Here is a 19,976-nt window from a genome sequence, read left to right as displayed (position 1 = left end):
GCCAGTACTTTTGAACCTCCTACATGAGATCTCTTTGCTCCACTGGAAGAGAAATTACATTCCACGGCCCAAGACTCAGTCTCCATCGCCAAAGTCTAGGATGCCTGCGTTAGGTGTGGGGATAAATCAAAACAACATTTGGGTGGCACGGGCACACTGGTTTAAAAAAGTAAAAAACCTTTGCTATTATTTTATAATGAATGAATAAACAAATTAATAAAACAAATTTAATTTGAGCCATCCAGAAATATTGTTTTTAATAAATATATAGTAATTCTTAAATTTAAATTATTGTTTTTTTTTCCACGAGATATCTGACTTAATGCCAAACATAATAGATGCATGATTGCTTTGCGTAAAATGTTTGTAAACGATTGTATTTACAAATGATTGTATTAGCATCCTCCTTTTCTTTATGTTAAAGATGCTGGATGAATCTGGACTCGGTTAGGGCTAGATTGTGCTCTTCCCTGTTACCTGATTGGCTTTACATCCTTCATCTTGGGTTTTTTTGTTAAATAACATGCACATTTGCATTGCCTATGCTTAAGTGTGATTTAGTATTTTCTGATGATTAATTGTACTTTCGAATTTCATAATGTGCTCTTGCTTCATAAATATGGACTAGAAATTGCCTTGGTCCCTTGCGTATTTATGCTCATGGTCACTCTCATAAATAAGACCCACGATACCTGAAATAGTAATTTCCTCACTACATGATCATATGATTCTGCATTTCATGGATATCGTCCTTTTATCCCTTATAAACTCTATGGCCAAAAAAATGAGGACACTCCTCCAAACTATTGAGTTCAGGTGTTTCTGCCATACCATTGTTAATGTGCATAAACATAAATAAATAAATGTGCATGAGCTAGGTCTTTTCGTCCAACATCAGTACCTGACCTTAATGCTCTTTTCGATGAATAGGCACAGATTCACACAAACACATTTCAAAATATTGTGGAAAGATTTCCTAGAAGAGAGGAGGCTGTTATATTCACATAGGGAGGAGTAACTCCACAAAAATGCCCATGGTGTTGGAATGAGATAACCAACAAGCTCATACAGGCATGAAGGTCAGGTGTCTACAACGTTTTTGTGATATAGTCAAGATGTTGTTCAGCATTTTTAATTATACTGCAGTTATGAGAAAATAGTTAATTGCAGACTTTTCTTGTCACTTGCCTGATTCTTTGTGGAGGACTGACTGTGGCATGAAAAGTTAGTGCAGATTCAAGTGAAGCTAGGGCCGGATTAAGGTGGGTGCTATTGATGCTGCAGCATTAGGCCCATTCCTGAAATAGGCCCAGATGAAAACAGACGAGAATTTTCTGGAAGCTGAACAGATTTCCTTTGCTATATTAACCTCAAAATACTTCTTAGAATTAAATTTGGAGTCCGACTTTCGGACGCCTAGACACAGAGTTACTTATTATACAGTTACTATTGTTCTTTGCACTGTGACGTAAGTATAACGTTGTTGTGTTTATTGTTAACTGAAGAGTTCAAGTTAATGCTATCGATTTTATGTTAAACAGTTTACTTAGTAATTTAGCTGCGTTTTTTGCAATATCTTGGGGATTCTTGCCACTTTATTATTGTTCGGTAAGTGCCACGTAGTAAACCAAAGAAGTTGCTTTATTGTTCCTCTGGCAGAGCTGCATACAGTTGTTGAAGTGCAATTTCTTTTTCTGAGGGTTCCTCAATATCTCCTTGAGGTACATGAACAGAAGTGGCGATCTTAGCTCATTTCACACCTTCCTGGGCTGAGCTGGCTCCCCTGTATATCTGGGCTCCCTACTTGGGCATGTCCCTTGCTAGGCACTTCATGTTGAATTCTTAGTCCTGCATTAATATGGGTTCCTCTGCGCACCCAGCACATTTTGCACAAATACGAAAAATTCCTAATACATGACACACACTCACATTTGTACAGTATAAAACTGTGATCTTCACCAACAAACCTGAAATTAAAATTACGATGACATGAACGCACGCACACATGTGTATCTCATGTTTTTTAGGGTGGCTGCATGGGCAAACAAGGCAATGGACTAGACTATCAGTTTTTCTAGTTATATTTTTTATAGTGAATAATTCATAAAATTTTGCATACCCATTAGTGGCAAATCTACATTTTTGCGACTCTGAAGCTTTAACTGTCATTGGGGCCCCTTAATAACGGGAAACAAGGTTCGAGTAACAACTGTTATCTTCTTCTATTTGGTTGTTCCATGACAGATCACAACAAACATTTTTAAAATTTACCCCTACATATCAGATTGCTGTACTGGATTATCTTGTCAATGTCACTGGTATGAATAAAAATTTCCTATGCTATATAATATTCAAGATATGGTGGGGATGAAAATTAAAGTTGCTACTGGGGCTCCTCTGGTATTAGGAGCCTTGAAGGTTAAGTTTATCATTGTTAAGGGAAATGACTGCCAACAAATGAACTCTTATTTGAAGTCATATGTCCCCCATACAGTTATATCTGATAAATCTTCTAAAACTCCATCTTTTTTTTCTTTTGAACTATCCTTAAATAGTGTCTAAAAAAGTTGTATACAAATATTTTGTTATCTATGCAATAAAAGATTCAGATACAGCAAAGGGGTTCAAATGAACTGCCCCATCCTAACAAATAATATTTTTTGCAGGCTCTACTGTGGTCTTCTCCTGTGAGATTTTTACAAACCTCTTGGTATGGTTTAACCAGCATTTTAATTGTGCTGTGTTTTGATATTTTATGATGTTGAAATTGCATTCGCTGTTACCTGTTTAATGATGATAGGCTCTGTGAATTTTGCTGTACACATTCTGTATTACGTATACTAATTAGTCAATGTGTGTCAGTTTTAAAATCTTGAGTAGAGTCAAGAAGGCTCACCTACACCTTTACTTCTTCTGGTGTCCAAGGAAGACTAACGTTTGTAGGTGTACAGTATGCCGCTTTCTCATCTCAGCACTACAATGAATGGTAAAGGCAGTCCAGAATATGACAGACACATAGATATCTTCTGTTTCAACACACTCATGTATCACACTCTGCTTTCAAGAGTAAACAGTAAAGACCTTGGATGTCCTTCTCCTGCTTCCATTCAGGTTCACCAACACTTGCAAAAGCTGATTCAAAAATTTAACTTTTCGGAATGCTAGATAGATAGATAAACTTGTCAGATAGATAGATAGATAGATAGATAGATAGATAGATAGATAGATAGATAGATAGATAGATAGATAGATAGATAGATAGATAGATAAACTTGTCGTAATGATAGATAGATAGTGTAAAAAGGAAGAGACTCGACACACGTAAAAAGGTTTGGGGAAGCCACCCGTATATTATTCCTAGCTGCAAAGGTTTTGTTTTCCAATCAAGAGAGTAGTTGATTGTGCAGAGTCCAAAACAGAACTGGTGAAGGTTTGAAAAGATGGCGGTTTTAAATGGTCAGACAGGAAGTGATGTATGTTAACTGGAAGTGATGTAGGTTGACCGGAAGTGATGTTTCTCTGACATCAGCCTGGGAGCCGGGACCGGAAGTAACAATCTTCTGGGCACCAGAACTGGAAGTGACGTTCTTGATTCAGATAGGTTTTTACCGCGGCTGGTCTGTAGAGATAGCAGGAGAAGGTTTAATGTACCCCGCCCTCTCCTGGCCTTGCGTGGAATTACCTTTACTTGGTCCACACAACGTCCTCCTATTCGCACGTGTGTGACAATAGATAGATAGATAGATAGATAGATAGATAGATAGATAGATAAACTTGTCATAATGATAGATAGATAGTGTAAAAAGGAAGAGACTCGACACACGTAAAAAGGTTTGGGGAAGCCACCCGTATATTATTCCCAGCTGCAAAGGTTTTGTTTTCCAATCAAGAGAGTAGTTGATTGTGCAGAGTCCAAAACAGAACTGGTGAAGGTTTGAAAAGATGGCGGTTTTAAATGGTCAGACAGGAAGTGATGTATGTTAACTGGAAGTGATGTAGGTTGACCAGAAGTGATATTTCTCTGACATCAGCCTGAGAGCCGGGACCAGAAGTAACAATCTTCTGGGCGCCGGAACTGGAAGTGACGTTCTTCTAGGCACCGGAACAGGAAGTGATGTTCTTCTAGGCGCCGGAACAGGAAGTGACGTTCTTGATTCAGATAGGTTTTCCCGCGGCTGGTCTGTAGAGATAGCAGGAGAAGGTTTAATGCACCCCATCCTCCCCTGGCCTGGCGTGGAATTACCTTTACTTGGTCCACACAACGTCCTCCTATTCGCACGTGCGTGACAATAGATAGATAGATAGATAGATAGATAGATAGATAGATAGATAATGTATTTACTACATTCAGATATTGTATTCATTTTTTTTTTGCCTTTTGTTGGTATTGTACTTTCATCACAACTTCATGGGAATCAAGCAAGTACAAACTTCATTGTACTACACACATCACAAACAACTTTATTAACAAATTTATTATAGTATGATGTAAATGTATTTACTGTATATGCAAAGCATACCAGACATTCTAAACATTTGTCCAGTGCTGGATTACTAAGCTAATGTGTATCTATATCTACACAGGTACCTAAAATTCACTGGGATCTGTCTACAAAGCGAATTCTCATGATGGAATTTGTGGAAGGGGGCCAAGTTAATGACAGGCAGTACATGATACAAAATGGTATTGATGTCAATGAGGTCAGTGAACTTTTGCTGCTATGCTAAATATGGGGTTTTGGCTTTTACAATGAATTTTAAAGAAACAGCATTTCAATGTATTGTTTTCAGCCTTAAGACATACTTGATAATATTTGTATATTAGACATGCCTATAAAAAGTATTCATCCCTTTTTAAGTTTTTCGCTTCTTATTTCGCTTATCTCAGTAGATTTAATTTTGCTTTCTTTATGCTAATTAACAAAAAAGACTCTATTGATGTCAAAGTGAAAACAGATCGCTGCAAAGTGAAATCACTGCTGAGATGTGTTTACATTTTGACATTAAAGCTTCTTTTCCTGTTGGTCAGGTACAAAAAAGCTTAATTAAATTGTTGTATAACAATAAAATGTGAAAACTTACAAAGGGATGAATACTTTTTACAGGCACAATATGAAGTAGTGTCTTGCTATAACAGTATTTTTTTTTATTGCCTCAGTAATTGCTCTAAAATTGTACAAGATTATTTTTGTTTGGATCCATGTGTATGTTCACTATCAAGGAATGAAAGGTAATCAGAAATGTTGTGTTTTTTTTTTTAAATTGACTTAAAATAAGCCATCAAAGGTTGTTCATTATAAACATGGTGCTAAGTGTTTAAGAAAACACAGAAACAAGAACAAGGTTTGGGGATCCACCCCGTATATTGTTGTTAGCGCTGTAGAGTAGTCTCAAAAGACTGAGTGCAGAATGGAACTGAATGGGGAAGGCAAATGATTGGCTGTATAGGCAGCGGAAAGGAAGAGGAGGATCCAATGATGCACCAGCAGAAGTGAGGTCAGCAGGAGGGAGTGGTCAGGAGAGAGAAGTGGAAGTTGGTTAGACTTTAGCCAGTCTTCCCCTTTACCCTTAGTTAAGCCCATAGACTGCCTCCCATGTACACGTGTGTGACAGGGGGTTATAAAAGTGGCCCATAGTAGCAAATGGAAGTCCTGCGTCCAACTCAGTTCTGGTCTCTGTCATATGCATCAAGTTTCTCATGTCCTGCCAGTCCTGTGGTCCTCCTTGTTTTAAATCATTCAATCAATTAATCCATTTTTGTTTTAGATATCATATTTTACAACATACTTTGAAGGGATAGCCAAATCAAAGTGTGGCATCACAATTGAACAATACAATATTACAAGTTCAGGAGTCAGTCATAACATACGAACAGTGATGGCCTATTTTGTAAGGCCACATCTGGCAGCTTGATTCCATTCCTTCAATATGGTGAAGTGTGTACCTTCACCAGTGTACTGGATGCATTCACCATGGGTAGCCTGGCAGCCTTTTTCAGCCCCATAATGATAATAATTAATTACATTTATGTAGCAAAAGGGTGAGGTAGAATAAAGAGCATCAATAAGAGACGGGGGACAATTAAGGGGTCATAAGAGCTTGGCAATGGTGGACTATTTAGCCAGACATTGGGATACACCCTGCTCTTTACAAGGAATGCTCTGGGGTCTTTTATGACTGCAGAGAGTCAGAACCTCAATTTTAGTGCAATGACTATGCCATTTTTACAGCACAGAGAGGACAGGGAATGATAAAGGTCCGGAGTGGAAAAGGCCATGATGGGCAATATAGCCAGGATATTGCAGTACGCCTTCCTCTTTTCAAAAGATGTCCAGGGATATTTAATGACCAAAGAGAGTCAAGAACTCAGTTTTATGTCTCATCTGAAAGATGGCACCTATTTGCAGCTCAGTGTCCCCAACTGTCTATAACTGCTAAATTCTTCTTCTTTTGGCCCTTTACCTTGATACAATGGTAGGATGATGGCCTCCTTCCATTCAGCTGGATCCTGACCAGATTACCATACCTGGAGGATGTGTTTATGAATGACTATGCCTATTGGGTCCACTGTGCATTATAGAAGCTTCAGTGGAATACTATCAGGGCTAGCTGCTTGGTCATAACGTAACTTAGCAAAACTCAAAGGATGGTTTAACGCCTCAGAGAATTGATCACAACATCTCTGAAAACTTTCTGTTTGACTGGAACATTGTTACACTGTAGACCATCAGGACTGGAACGCTTTTGTGATTACAGAGCAAACTCCAAAGCTTGTAAATAATCATGTAACCTGCCTTTAAGTTATTGTGCCTCAGGCCATCTTTAGCTGCACTGCCCATTGGCAGAGAGTAGTTTTATCTGTCATATTTTGCTTTTACCTAGAAAATGCTCTCTAATTGCATCCAGTTTGTCAACGGCATCATAAGGTAGCCAAGGTCATCAGCAGAACCTTCTAAAGCTGAGAGTATCTTTGGACACAATGCAAATGGAGTTGCTTATTGTACACCATGGGTCCTCCACACTACTGGGTAGGGTTTCTAATGTTATACATTTGTTCTCAGTGGTAACCTTTTGCTGACAGACTTTGGAAGAATCGTCACACACCATGTGGGCATTAAATACTTAGCTGTGTATTTATGGATTTGGTGGAAAGGGACCGTGATACAGGTAAAAGCGGTCTGTGTCTGCAGGTGTCTCCACTCCTCACTATTTTAAGAATCAAGAAACCTCGGACATCTCTCTGACAAAAACGTTTTTGTCTTAAATTTTTATGTTAATTTCTTGTGAATATTCTTAGGTTTTATTTTCAAGGAACATGAGATGTATGTGTTTTGGATTTATTCTTTAGTTTGAGAAAATCTATTAATATTTTTGTTATTTACTTTTAAGTGCCATTTTGTTGGTGAGTTCCTGGGACACAATGCATCAATGCTAAGGAATGTCACCTAGTGATGGGTCGTTCTTGAACGATTCGTTCATTTTGAACGAATCTTTAATGTGACTGGGGAAGAACGAGTCGTCTCGTGGGAGTGATTCGTTCAGTCGCGCATGCGCATTTGCGCAACTTCCTATAGTTTCTGTATTGGAATTGATTCACCTGTTTCGAGTCTTCGGGTTTTTCGAGTCGTTCGTTCATCACGTGACAGCCCCATAAGCTTAACCTAGTATGCAGTCTGAGCCGGAAACAGAATTGATTATTTCATCTCGAGTCTTCGGGTTTGAGTCGTTCATTCATCACGTGACAGCCCCATAAGCTTAACCTATGCAGTCTGAGCCGGAAAGAGAATTAAACGAAATGACTCGAAAAATGATTCGTTCATTTTGCTGAACGAGACTCAAAGATCCGAGTCAGTAAAATGATCCGAACTTCCCATCACTAATGTCACCCATGAGGAATCACAAAGGCTCATCTAAAAAAGCTGAGGCCATCTGTTCAGCTCTCTGTCCCAGATTACAGATTTAATCCTTGAGCAGTCTTAGTCTTGGACTCATAGTAGTAGGTATTCTAGTTAACAACTCACAGCTTCCCACTTCTGGATTCAGTTCATAGTATTTTAGTTCAAGTGATATTTTAGTTTTGGTAATGACTGCTGGCAATATTGGATTGACTTCATTTACGGTTTAGCCTTCTGCATTTTATTGTCAAATGTGATACTTTAGTATTCTAGACAAGTTGTTTTGTTCAAATTTCTTGAAAACGTGCACATCTTCCTGTCCATTTTTAACAACATGTTTGCTGTCACTGACCATCCATTGTTCAAGTAGGCAATACAAAGAGGTTCCCTAGAATTAAAAAAGTAGGTGGTATGCCATGCCATTAACAGTGAAGACATTACAAATTGTAATCAGGCTGCTGTTTATAGGTTGGCCTTCAATGTTCATGGATCTGGCAAAGTCCAGAAAGGGCCATCCTATGATGGACTTAAGGCTCTTCCCATCGTAAGTGCATCTTGAAGAGAAGGCCAAATGCGGCCAGGTACTTAAATGGCTCCAAGCCTGGTGTGAAATGTTTTGCCTACCATATCTGATTGAATGTCCTTGAATGCTTCATCATGTGGGGACAGGGAGGATGGGGAGCAAAGTATTGCAGGCCATTTGCCTTGTATATTTTTCACTGAGCCCTCAACTAAATTTCACTTTTGTTCACCTCAGAGATTGGATACACTTGCCACAAGAGAGGAAATACTTGCTGCTGCTCACCCTTCACCAGAACTTTGTTAGCTAGCCATTTAAGGGTTTGAGTCAGACCTTCACAGCTACTGTAGCAGTTAAGCAGAATAGACCCCATCATATTTCACCCCGTCACATAATCCCCTACAAGCTTGTTGCCCACATCTCAGAGACAAGGACTTTTGGGCTGTCAACTGGAGCTACACACATTCAGAATAGCTATATGTTTTGTCATGATAGGGTCCTAGGGTGACCCTGTTCTCCCCTTTATTCTCTTTGTTACATACCATACCAGAATGCTCCAATTCCCTTACTCTTACCGTACTGTCAGGGTTGACTTCTATTGTAATTCAATACTTCCCTATTTCTTTTACAACTATAACCCTAGGCAACTTGATAGAGTGCCAGAACTTGCAGAAGATGTATTCATCATTATTATTGATAACTAATTACAATATCAGATACGTTTTTGAAAATATTTTATATTTGATGTATTTTGCCCTATGTGTACTCTCAATATTCTTGCTATGCCTTTCCTTGGTATCATCAGGCGTCTCCACCTGTCTTGCCTGTCACTTCCTCTCTCAATTGTATTCTCAGACTCTGTCATTTCAAAGCCCCTTCTCACCTCCTGTCCACTTTTTCACTACCGCCAATGGTGGACTGGTCTCCACTACTTGCTGTGAAAACATCTTTCCCATCTGGTTCAACCTCATTAATATTTAGTAACCCAACGTTGCCTGGTACATTGTCATTGAAATGCTCCATTTTAACTACATTTGTGTGAAAATCAAAAAAAAAAAAAATGTCACAATCAGTAATTGAGCTTTGTACCCCTAAAGCAGGGGTGCCCAAGACGTTGATCGCAATCGACCGGTAGATCGGAAAGGTAGTGCATATATCCTCCCTATGGCATTTGCCACTTGATTGACATACAGGGCGGCCAGTCTGAGATCTCTTTTCTTCTGACACACTGGTCATCCCGCACACACGATCAAACGCGCGAGTTACTGCAAAACTCCGGCTATCTAAGGGATCTAGTTAGCCTTCCAATTTATATCGACTAAAGAAGGGATTTAAAAAGAAATTTGTTTGGGGAGGGTATGGGCTGGATGTAGAATTGGAAAAGGATTTTTTTTCTCTCACAATGTCACAATCGAAGTGCGTTTGTCTGATCTGTCAATCTATCATTGCTATTCCAAAGAAGGAAAATGTGGAAAGGCACTTTCGAACTGTTCATAAAAAATACGAAACTGACTTCCTTCCGATAAGCGATCTGAGAAAGAGAAAGGAGAGGGAACTAAAATTGCAGTTAATCGGATAGCCGTCATTTTTCACTCAGCTGAATTCAAAAGCAAAGGCAGACACTGAAACATCGTTCCAGGTGAGTCACTCGATCATTAAGCATAAGAAGTCCTTCTAAGATGGTGAGATGATAAAAGAGGCCCTTGATGAGGCATATGGCTAGGGAGAAATTCCTGCTGAGATTTCAAGACCCCTGGCCAGAGAAAAAGGAGTTTCTCCTCGTCATTAAACATGCAGAATACAAGCAACTTAATAACGATCAATGGCCGCTAGACTTGGCATTTTTTTTCCGATCTGACCAACATGTTGAATAAGCTTAATTTACAGCTGCAAGGAAATGAGAAAACCAATATGGTCAATATGATTAGCTCAGTTAATGCTTTCAAATGAAAAATGCAACATCTGTCCTCAAAGCTGCATCTCTTTGATTTGGGGAACATCCAAAACCTTGCGTTAGAGCTGGAGACGCAATGGAAGACATGTGTGCAACTTGACAGCATTCGCTACACAGAGCAGATTGAAAATTGCCAGTCACACTTTGTCAGACGGTTTCAAGACTCAGCTTTACTTGAGCCAATTGCTACATTTAAGTGCTATCCATTTAGGGAAGCTGTTGAGGGTGATTCACCTCCATCAAAAATCTCCTCTACAGTGGAGGATGACATTTTGACACTACAGGATGACATTCAGCTGAAGTCTGGGGCTTGTGGACACTTTGAGAACTTACTCACAGAGGAAAAGTACCCAAACATGAGGAAATGTGCTACCTCCTTGACTGCATTATTCAGATCAACTTATTTATGCGAGTCAGCCTTTTCCCACATGAAGATTATTAAATGCAAATACTTTAGTGACCATAATTGTACTGAACTGTTATTGTGCCATAAAGGTTATTCAGTTATGCAAGGTACGACAACATATATTTTATGTATAAAGTATGCTCAGTATATATATAGGTAGATCATTTCAACCTGGTCATTTTAAAAGTAGCTCGCAAGCCAAAAAAGTGTGGGCACCCCTGCCCTAAAGTATCATGTCATCATCCCTACCACTGATTCACCAAAGCCGAGATGACAAATCAGATTGCTCAGAGGTACCGGACACACACACACACACACACAGACAATAATATTTCATTATATAGTAGATATGTCTAAAATATAAGCTGAATATCAGTGTTAAAATAGCACAACCTGATAACAGCCTACCAGCTGGCCATCTGTTTTAATGTCATGATTAGTGTCTGATCTGAGGTGGTCCACCATAGCCCTTGAACAAGTATGCTGTCTACACAGGGCAGTAGAGATAGCCTCTCTTCAGGAAATAAAAAGGCACAGAGACCGAGAGACTTTACAGGCCTCGTTTATCCAATTCTAATGATCCATGCCATGCCTTTTGCAGAGTGGGGGCCTCAGTGATTCAGTTCAAGCAGACTCAGCTCCATTCCAGCCTATCTCTTCCACTCCAACCTTATAGTCCTAGCCAACTGTATTCCCCCAGGCTAGCTGGCCTGGCCAGCCAGTCTTATCTTTATCTGGTAAGCCGTAAATGTCCCTGATCAATGACTGGGTTAGACAGCTTCCCTGTATTTTAAAATATGATATTGTTGACATTATTAACAATACAAAAATAACATGTATTCTAGATATTATTCACCATTACTCTACAATAAAATTGCAAAACAGGGTAGTTACTGACAAATAGCTTAAGCAGCTATACCGATGAAGCACTTCTACTAAAACCCCTACATAATAGGGTACAAAGTAATAGAACAGGATGAACTGAAAAATTGTGAGTACATCTTTCAAGGCTGGCAGACCAAAAACTCTAACAGTTTGCTTCACACCTTACTGAGTCACTCATTCTTTGTTAAGTTTGACACGCAGGATTCATAATATATCTGCAGCTCAAGTGTCAATGGCCTGTGTAAAATGAAGGAAAATTCAGAAGTCAGATGCAGCTGCCTCTTACAAACCAACATTTTGGAGCGATGTAGTGCCCTGATTCAGGGGACAAATACTACGATATTTACCAGGGAGAGCTTGAACCCAAATGAGTCACCTGGCCCAAATAGTTAAATTATAGCCATGCCATTTATATGATCGTGGCCTTCCTGAAAGGCATTAACATGTTATTATAAATATGAGAGAAATGCAAATGAACCCATGTTATTTATGATAAACATGGTTTGAAATCATCCTCCTTCTTTAAAATATATTCTATTTCCATCCTTTATCTACAATAGCAATTCAAAGAAGGCACTGCCTATGATTTTATAGTGTTCAGTAGGATGGCATCATTTCCAAAGACATATCTTAAAAGGATGGTTGTTTGGAAATTACAAGCGACAACATATCAGCTTTTATGGAGTAATAGGAGAATACAGAATGTCAGGCATTTCATTTTGCTGTAAAATCAGGTCTCAGTGTCTATAAAGACAGTTCATGAGCACCATGACAAAGCCCTTTCACAAAACAGTTTCCATTACAGTGCAGAGCAGCACTGCTTTTCAAACTCAAACAGTAACTTCCACAGAAAACCACATGAGAGAAGGCAGGGATGAAGGTGTGAGGACAAAATTATTCAGATTGTCCTTTACATTATTAACAAAAATTATATAAACACCTGAAAAATAAAATAATCAGTGAAGATACAAAAAAAATGTAAACCTTATTCTGGATAAAACAACACATTTCATGTAATTGTGCTATAAATTGTCAAAGAAAATTTTATTAAAGGCAAAACTTTTCTGCATTTTTCCCAAAGTCTTAACAGTTATCATTTAAACAATGCAATTACATTTTGATCTTTTTTGTTGACTCCAGCCATTAGGATTCAAAGGCAGTGTGTCATGGCAACATTGATTCTTAATGACATCTAGGAAGAGTTATTGGAAGTTGATACAAAGGCAGATTCAGTGAATGAGCAAAGATAAGGTACTAATACTTTATTGATGGACAGTGTCTTTAGCAAAGTAATGCTTAGTATATTTTTACTTTCTAAATACTTACACATTATTAACTTTCATGTGTTGGCTACCTCCAGCCTATAGCAATGATCTGGAAAAGAAGAAGATACAGCAAGAAAAATGACTTTCAAACAAATTTCCCTGTCGGAAATTTCTATCACATTTTTCATAGTTTGAAATTTCTATTAAAAACATTTGTCATATTGTAAGATCTGATTTTCCTTTCCTTTCTCTTAACAGATTGTGATTTAATTTACACTCAGCACAAATGTATCAGCGAGCCTTCGTGCAGTGTGTATTGCCTACTTTTGCTGCTCATTTTTACTGATCTCGTATCTATATTATCTATCTATGCATTTCCTTACCCACTTTTTCATGCTTAGAGTTATGTGAAGCCTATCCTGACAAATGAAGGGTTATATAGAACATCCATCCAACCATCCATCCATTATCCAACCCACTATATCCTAACTATTGTGTCACGGGGGTCTGCTGGAGCCAAACCCAGCCAACACAGGGCACAAGACAGGAAACAAACACCAGGCAGGGCGCCAGCCCACCTATCTACAGTTGTGCTTGAAAGTTTGTGAACCCTTTAGAAGTTTCTACATTTCTGCATAAATATGACCTAAAACATCATCAGATTTTCACTCAAGTCCTAAAAGTAGATAAAGAGAAACCAGTTAAACAAATGAGACAAAAATATTAAACTTGGTCATTTATTTATTAAGGAAAATGATTGAATATTACATATTTGTGAGTGGTTAAAGTATTTGATCCTTTGCTTTCAGTATCTGCTGTGACCCCCCAATAACTGCAACTCAATGTTTCCGGTAACTTCTGATCATTCCTGCACACCGGCTTGGAGGAATTTTCGCCCATTCCTCCGTACAGAACAGCTTCAAACTCTGGGATGTTGGTGGGTTTCCTCACATGAACTGCTCGCTTCAGGTCCTTCCACAACATTTCGATTGGATTAAGGTCAGGACTTTGACTTGGCCATTCCAGAACATTCACTTTATTCTCCTTTAACCATTCTTTGGTAGAACGACTTGTGTGCTTAGGGTCGTTGTCTTGCTGCATGACCCACCTTCTCTTGAGATTCAGTTCATGGACAGATGTCCTGACATTTTCCTTCAGAATTCTCTGATATAATTCAGAATTCATTGTTCCATCAATGAAGGCAAGATGTCCTGGCCCAGATGAAGCAAAACAGGCCCAAACCCTGATACTACCACCACCATGTTTCACAGATAGGATAAGTTTCTTATGCTGGAATGCAGTGTTTTCCTCTCTCCAAACATAACGCTTTTCATTTAAACCAAAAAGTTCTATTTTGGTCTCATCTGTCCACAAAACATTCTTCCAATAGCCTTCTGGTTTGTCCACGTGATCTTTAGCAAACTGCAGATGAGCAGCAATGTTTTTTTTTGGAGAGCAGTGGCTTTCTCTTTGCAACCCTGCCATGTACACCATTGTTGTTCAGTGCTCTCCTGATGGTGGACTCAAGAACATGAACATTAGCCAATGTGAGAGAGGCCTTCAGTTGCTTAGAAGTTACCCTGGGGTCCTTTGTGATCTCGCCGACTATTACACGCCTTGCTCTTGGAGTGATCTTTGTTGGTCCACCACTCCTGGGGAGGGTAACAATGGTCTTGAATTTCCTCAATTTGTACACAATCTGTCTGACTGTGGATTGGTGGAGTCCAAACTCTTTAGAGATGGTTTTGTAACCTTTTCCAGCCTGATGAGCATCAACATGATGTTCCCATATTGTTAAGTTTGTGGCTTCTAGAGTCATGACCATGAGTAATTGGTGTAACGTGACAAAATGTTGTCTGGGGGTTCCATTCGTTATCCGATCTGCAGATAGAAATATGCTAAAAAAACGCTTGAAAGAAATTTTTTGCTGTTGTGCTTCTCACGAGTTTTGTTTGACTTCTTGCCTGTTTTTTTGTTTTTTTTACTTTGATTCTTGTTGCTCATTAGGAATTGTGGGCAAGCTTTATTTATTTTTGTTTTGGTTTCATTTTTTTACGTTACTCTCTCCCAATTTTTGATTCACATTTTAGTTACAGCAGGAGTATTTTTATTTTACAAGCCTCACCATTGCTTTGTTTTCCAACTAAGTTTAATCTCCTGGTCCAACACCTATTTTAAATTGCTAGCTCTGATCCTTTTACAGAACAAGATGACTGGTGCCCTGTCCAGTGCTGCTTTGTCCCAGGGCTGAGAAGGTTGGCACCATTACAATCTTTCATTGAATTAAGCAGATTTGAATATGGTATAGTATAGTATAGATAGATAGATAGATAGATAGATAGATAGATAGATAGATAGATAGATAGATAGATAGATAGATAGATAGATACTTTATTAATCCCAATAGTGATGAGGTTTTAGGCAAGCATGGAAATTCCAGGAGAAACGCAGCATAAGAAAGCAACCATTATAAAACCAATACAATGAACTCACACAATGATCAACAGAAAAGAGAGCACTTCATAAAAAAAAATAACAAAAAATGAAACTAATGGAGGCCAGCACGGTGGCGCAGTGGGTAGTGCTGCTGCCTCGCAGTTAGGAGACTCAGGTTCACTTCCTGTGTGGAGTTTGCATGTTCTCCCCGTGTCTGCTTGGGTTTCCTCTCACAGTCCAAAGACATGCAGGTTAGGTGCATTGGCGATCCTAAATTGTCCTAGTGTGTGCTTGGTGTGTGTGTGCCCTGCGGTGGGCTGGCACCCTGCCTGGGGTTTGTTTCCTGCCTTGTGCCTTGTGTTGGCAGGGATCGGCTCCTGCAGACCCACGTGACCCTGTAGTTAGGATATAGCAGGTTGGATAATGGATGAATGGATAAACTAATGGAATTAACAAAAGTGACAAATCAAAATAAACAAGCAATAATAAAGAAAATGAACGTTTTTGGGTGGAGCCCCTGGAATACAAATAGCTGTTTCAGATTTTATTTGGATGCACCTGAAAAGCATGCTGTTGTTAAATATTCTACAATTTGACAAAGATTTAAGTTAGGGTCATATTAATGTAAATTAACAGATCTTTCATTTAATAGCACATATGTGTTGCATAAACAAAATTAAGACGTTTGAGATGACTGAAATGAAATGCTCCTCGTATGCCTATTTTTCTGCTCATTCATAAGCTGGCATAAATCTTACATGTCAGTTAAACATATTTTGATTCTTTAAAATGTGTAACTTGAGTTTGCAGTGCCAGTCTCAGCAGCTTAGCCGGAATGAGCTGGCACATTCATTACTTTTGAAAAAGAAATGGGATAAGTACAATTAGATTGATATATATGCTGCATTTACTACAACAAAAAGTGCTGTGAAATAAGGTAATGACACCTGGAATATAGGTGTAACATTGTGAGCTTGCCTACACACAGCTGGGAGTTTAATATTTATGTTAAATCATTTTCACCTTTTCCCTATAATAATAATAATTTAAGCTTTCAGCAGGAAATGAATACATGTTTTGATGTCAAACAAGTCTTTTTATTCATCTTTTTTACCAAAGCAGAGATGGAGATGAAGATATACTCTGAATTATTTTTTATCCCTGAATTGAACCAGAAACAAACCTCCAGTTGGTCTTTAGAAAACAACATATCTGGTGAAACCCCATATAAACGTGGCAAAAATATGTAAAATCCATACAGGTTGCTGGAGCTGTTGTTACAGTGTGACTATCCCCAAATGGGAAGGCCTAAACTGGAAAAAAAAACTTGCCCGGTCTATACTTAATAAATGTAAAAAAAAAAAAAACAGTTAAAAAAATAAATAAAAATTCCCACAAGTGGTGAGAAAACCATCAAACCTAAAGCACTAACAAAAGGGCAAACAAAGAATCTTTATAAATAATAGGTTTATTTTCAGCAAAAACAAAAGGTGGCAATCCATGCTAAAAAGTCTCAAAAGCAGAAAGGTCAAAAATCCGGTAAATAAAGAAGAAAGCACAGTATAGTGACAAGACAAACTCCGCTTCTCTAGCACATTCAGTGAACTGCAAGGTACAGGCCTGAGAGCAGCCATTGACAGTGATAGGCAGGTGGCCCTGCCTCTTGGGGAACCACCCACAAGACACACTGAACATAATGGAAGATACATAGACACATCGAAACTACAGTAAATGATCAGCAATGTAACAAAAACAAAAGAATAAAAAATGAGCAAAAAGAAATAAAAAGGGAATTTGAACCCATCGGCGACAGGCGCAAATAGCGTGAGCTCAATCGGCTCATAGTTGTTTCTGTGGCACGTAACACGTAACACTACAAGCCAACAAAAATAACCACTTATTCTTCAAATATTTTATTACGTTGTTTTAAGGCAAAATGTTTAACTTGTTGAAAAGCATTTAACAGTGAGAAATGCTGGCAATCATAACTATATGCAAATTAATATTTCAAGGAAATACCACCAGTTTTACTAGAGTAAGGAGTAAAGAATTAGACTGCATTGACTATGGAATTTTTATGCAATCAAATAGTATAAATTATATGTATGGACTGTTTTGAATAAATGTAAAGTTCCTGTTTAAAGTCATTGTCTTTTTTAGAAGAGTGATGATTGTAACCAGTACATCTCTAACAAAACCCTAGACATTTCATAATCATGAAGTACTTCAAAACTCTTCTCTGCTAAAGCACGGCTGTCAGATATCACTTAATTACAACAGCTTGCATAAATCACATATTGTAATAACCAGCAGTGCTTCAATTTAGCAAGTGGCAAGTTTTTTAAATCTTTAATTCTGCGTAACATGTCTGCCGATTAGCAGGAACTATAAAACATTCTTCAACTTATAAGACAAATACGATACGCTGTTGCAAATAATGTATAATAAAAACAAAGTACAAATTTGCATGTAACCCAGACACAAAGTAGAACAGTATATATTTAAAAACACACACAAACACACACACACACATATATCTATACTAATAAAAGGCAAAGCCCTCACTTACTCACTCACTCACTCACTCACTCACTCACTCACTCACTCACTCACTCACTCATCACTAATTCTCCAACTTCCCGTGTAGGTAGAAGGCTGAAATTTGGCAGGCTCATTCCTTACAGCTTACTTACAAAAGTTAAGCAGATTTGATTTAAAAATTCTACACGTAACAGTCATAACAGTCGACAACGTTCGCCATGTTGAACTTTCTTATTTATGACCCCATCTTCACGAAATTTGGTAGGCAGCTTCCCTGCGCTAACCGAAGCCGATGTACGTACTTATTTTGATGGTATGACGCCACTGTTGGCCGCCATATTGAACTTTCTAACATCACTAATTTTCCAACTTCCCGTGTAGGTAGAAGGCTGACCCCATTTTCATGAAATTTGGTAGGTGGCTTCCCTGCGCTAACCAAAACCGATGTACGTACTTATTTCGGTGGTATGACGCCACTGTCGGCCGCCATATTGAACTTTCCAACATCACTAATTCTTCAACTTCCTGTGTAGGTAGAAGGCTGAAATTTGGCAGGCTCATTCCTTACAGCTTACTTATAGAAGTTAAGCAGGTTTCATTTCAAAATTCTACGCGTAACGGTCATAACGGTCAACAACATCCGCCATTTTAGAATTTTCTCATTCATGGCTCCATCTTCACGAAATCTGGTAGGCGGCTTTCCTGCGCTAACCGAAACTAATGTACGTACTTATTTCGGTGGTATGGCACCCCAGCTTGCTTACAAAAGTTAAGCAGATTTAATTTCAAATTTCTACGCGTAATGGTCATAACGGAAGACAACGTTCGCCATGTTGAACTTTCTTATTTATGGCCCCATCTTCACGAGATTTGGTTGGCGGCTTCCCTGCGCTAACCAAAACCGATGTACATACTTATTTCTGTGGTATGGCGCTACTGTCAGCCAACATATTGAACTTTCCAACGGTCTTTGTTACTTATGGGCCCATCTTCAAGAAATTTGGCATGTGGGTTCCCAACGCTAACTGAATCCTACTTACTGTATGTACATATATACGTCCATAGCCTGCAGCTCAGTCGCCGTGTGAAGTGGCATTGGGTCCCCCATCCCAACGCCTCCCACGTTGTTGGCTGCCTGCCTATATAAGGCCGTCCGTCACTCTGGTCTCTTCATTCCCTTCCTTGCTTTGCCACAGGATTCACGTCTCCCTGCTGATAACTGCAGCCTTTTTATTTAAAACATGGCTTCTCTGCTGTTTTATTGTTCGTTTATCACGATTATAGTTATTGTGTAGGTATTTTAGACTTACTTTACATTGTTCAGGTACCCATTTCCTTTATTGTTCCAACCGTACCCCCATTAACATGTCTATTGAGGTGATCCACATTGATCAAAGAACTGTCACTTACCGAGTGGTTTCCATGCCCGGTGATGGCACCTACCTTTTCCATTCTCTGTGTTACATATTGCATGGCCATATCAGGCTCACTCTTGATATCCGGAGGAACATTGTGTCTTATGTATTGAATGACTGGGACAGGTTCAAGGTGTTGACTGATGACGGTACAGGAGATAATTATACTACACAGGAGCACTAGAAGAGTGAAATGCTTAAGCCTTTCACCTATGGTTCTGCATGTGAGTTGATGGCTGCCACTGAATTGTTCGGTTGTCGCTTTCAAGTGTACCGAAATGGCCAAATATTTTACACCTTTCGACAACCGCCAATGCCTTTTAAACATCTTAGATTCACAGGTGACGATTTCAGTAGTGGACACTTTCATGTTTATGAATGTTTAAACTCTCAAAAGCTGGATGTGAAGTTATCGATGAAACCGGTTGTATGCTTACAACGCTTGACAGATGCTGATTGTCTCTTCAACACAAGTCGTGCAAATACTGTCGTAATTGAAACAAGCCATGAAACTCAAACCGATTATGACAGCAGCAGTCCAAGCTGTGAGATTTGAAACAAGATTACTGTTCACATGTCCAACTGTACGTTACATGCTCAAGAGTAAGCTCAGCGCAAAGCTTGGCCATATTACAACCGGAGGGCCAAACTGACAACAC

At 38.9% G+C, this 19,976-nt stretch overlaps 1 protein-coding gene across 2 annotated transcripts in view; it reads left to right on the top strand.

The window, feature by feature from the left end:
- adck1 (aarF domain containing kinase 1) overlaps positions 1-19,976 on the top strand; it is a 900,828-nt gene that overhangs the window by 540,238 nt on the left and 340,614 nt on the right. For both annotated transcript variants that reach the window (XM_039741371.1, XM_039741370.1), the window contains one exon: positions 4,585-4,701. In XM_039741371.1, coding sequence (XP_039597305.1) covers positions 4,585-4,701 — 117 coding nt within the window. The remainder of the gene's footprint in view (positions 1-4,584; positions 4,702-19,976) is intronic.

The sequence above is a fragment of the Polypterus senegalus genome, chromosome 18, assembly GCF_016835505.1.
Source record: "Polypterus senegalus isolate Bchr_013 chromosome 18, ASM1683550v1, whole genome shotgun sequence".
Lineage (NCBI taxonomy): Eukaryota > Metazoa > Chordata > Cladistia > Polypteriformes > Polypteridae > Polypterus > Polypterus senegalus.
The sequence above is the reverse complement of the archived record's forward strand: the minus strand, read 5'-3'. Positions and strand labels throughout refer to the sequence as shown.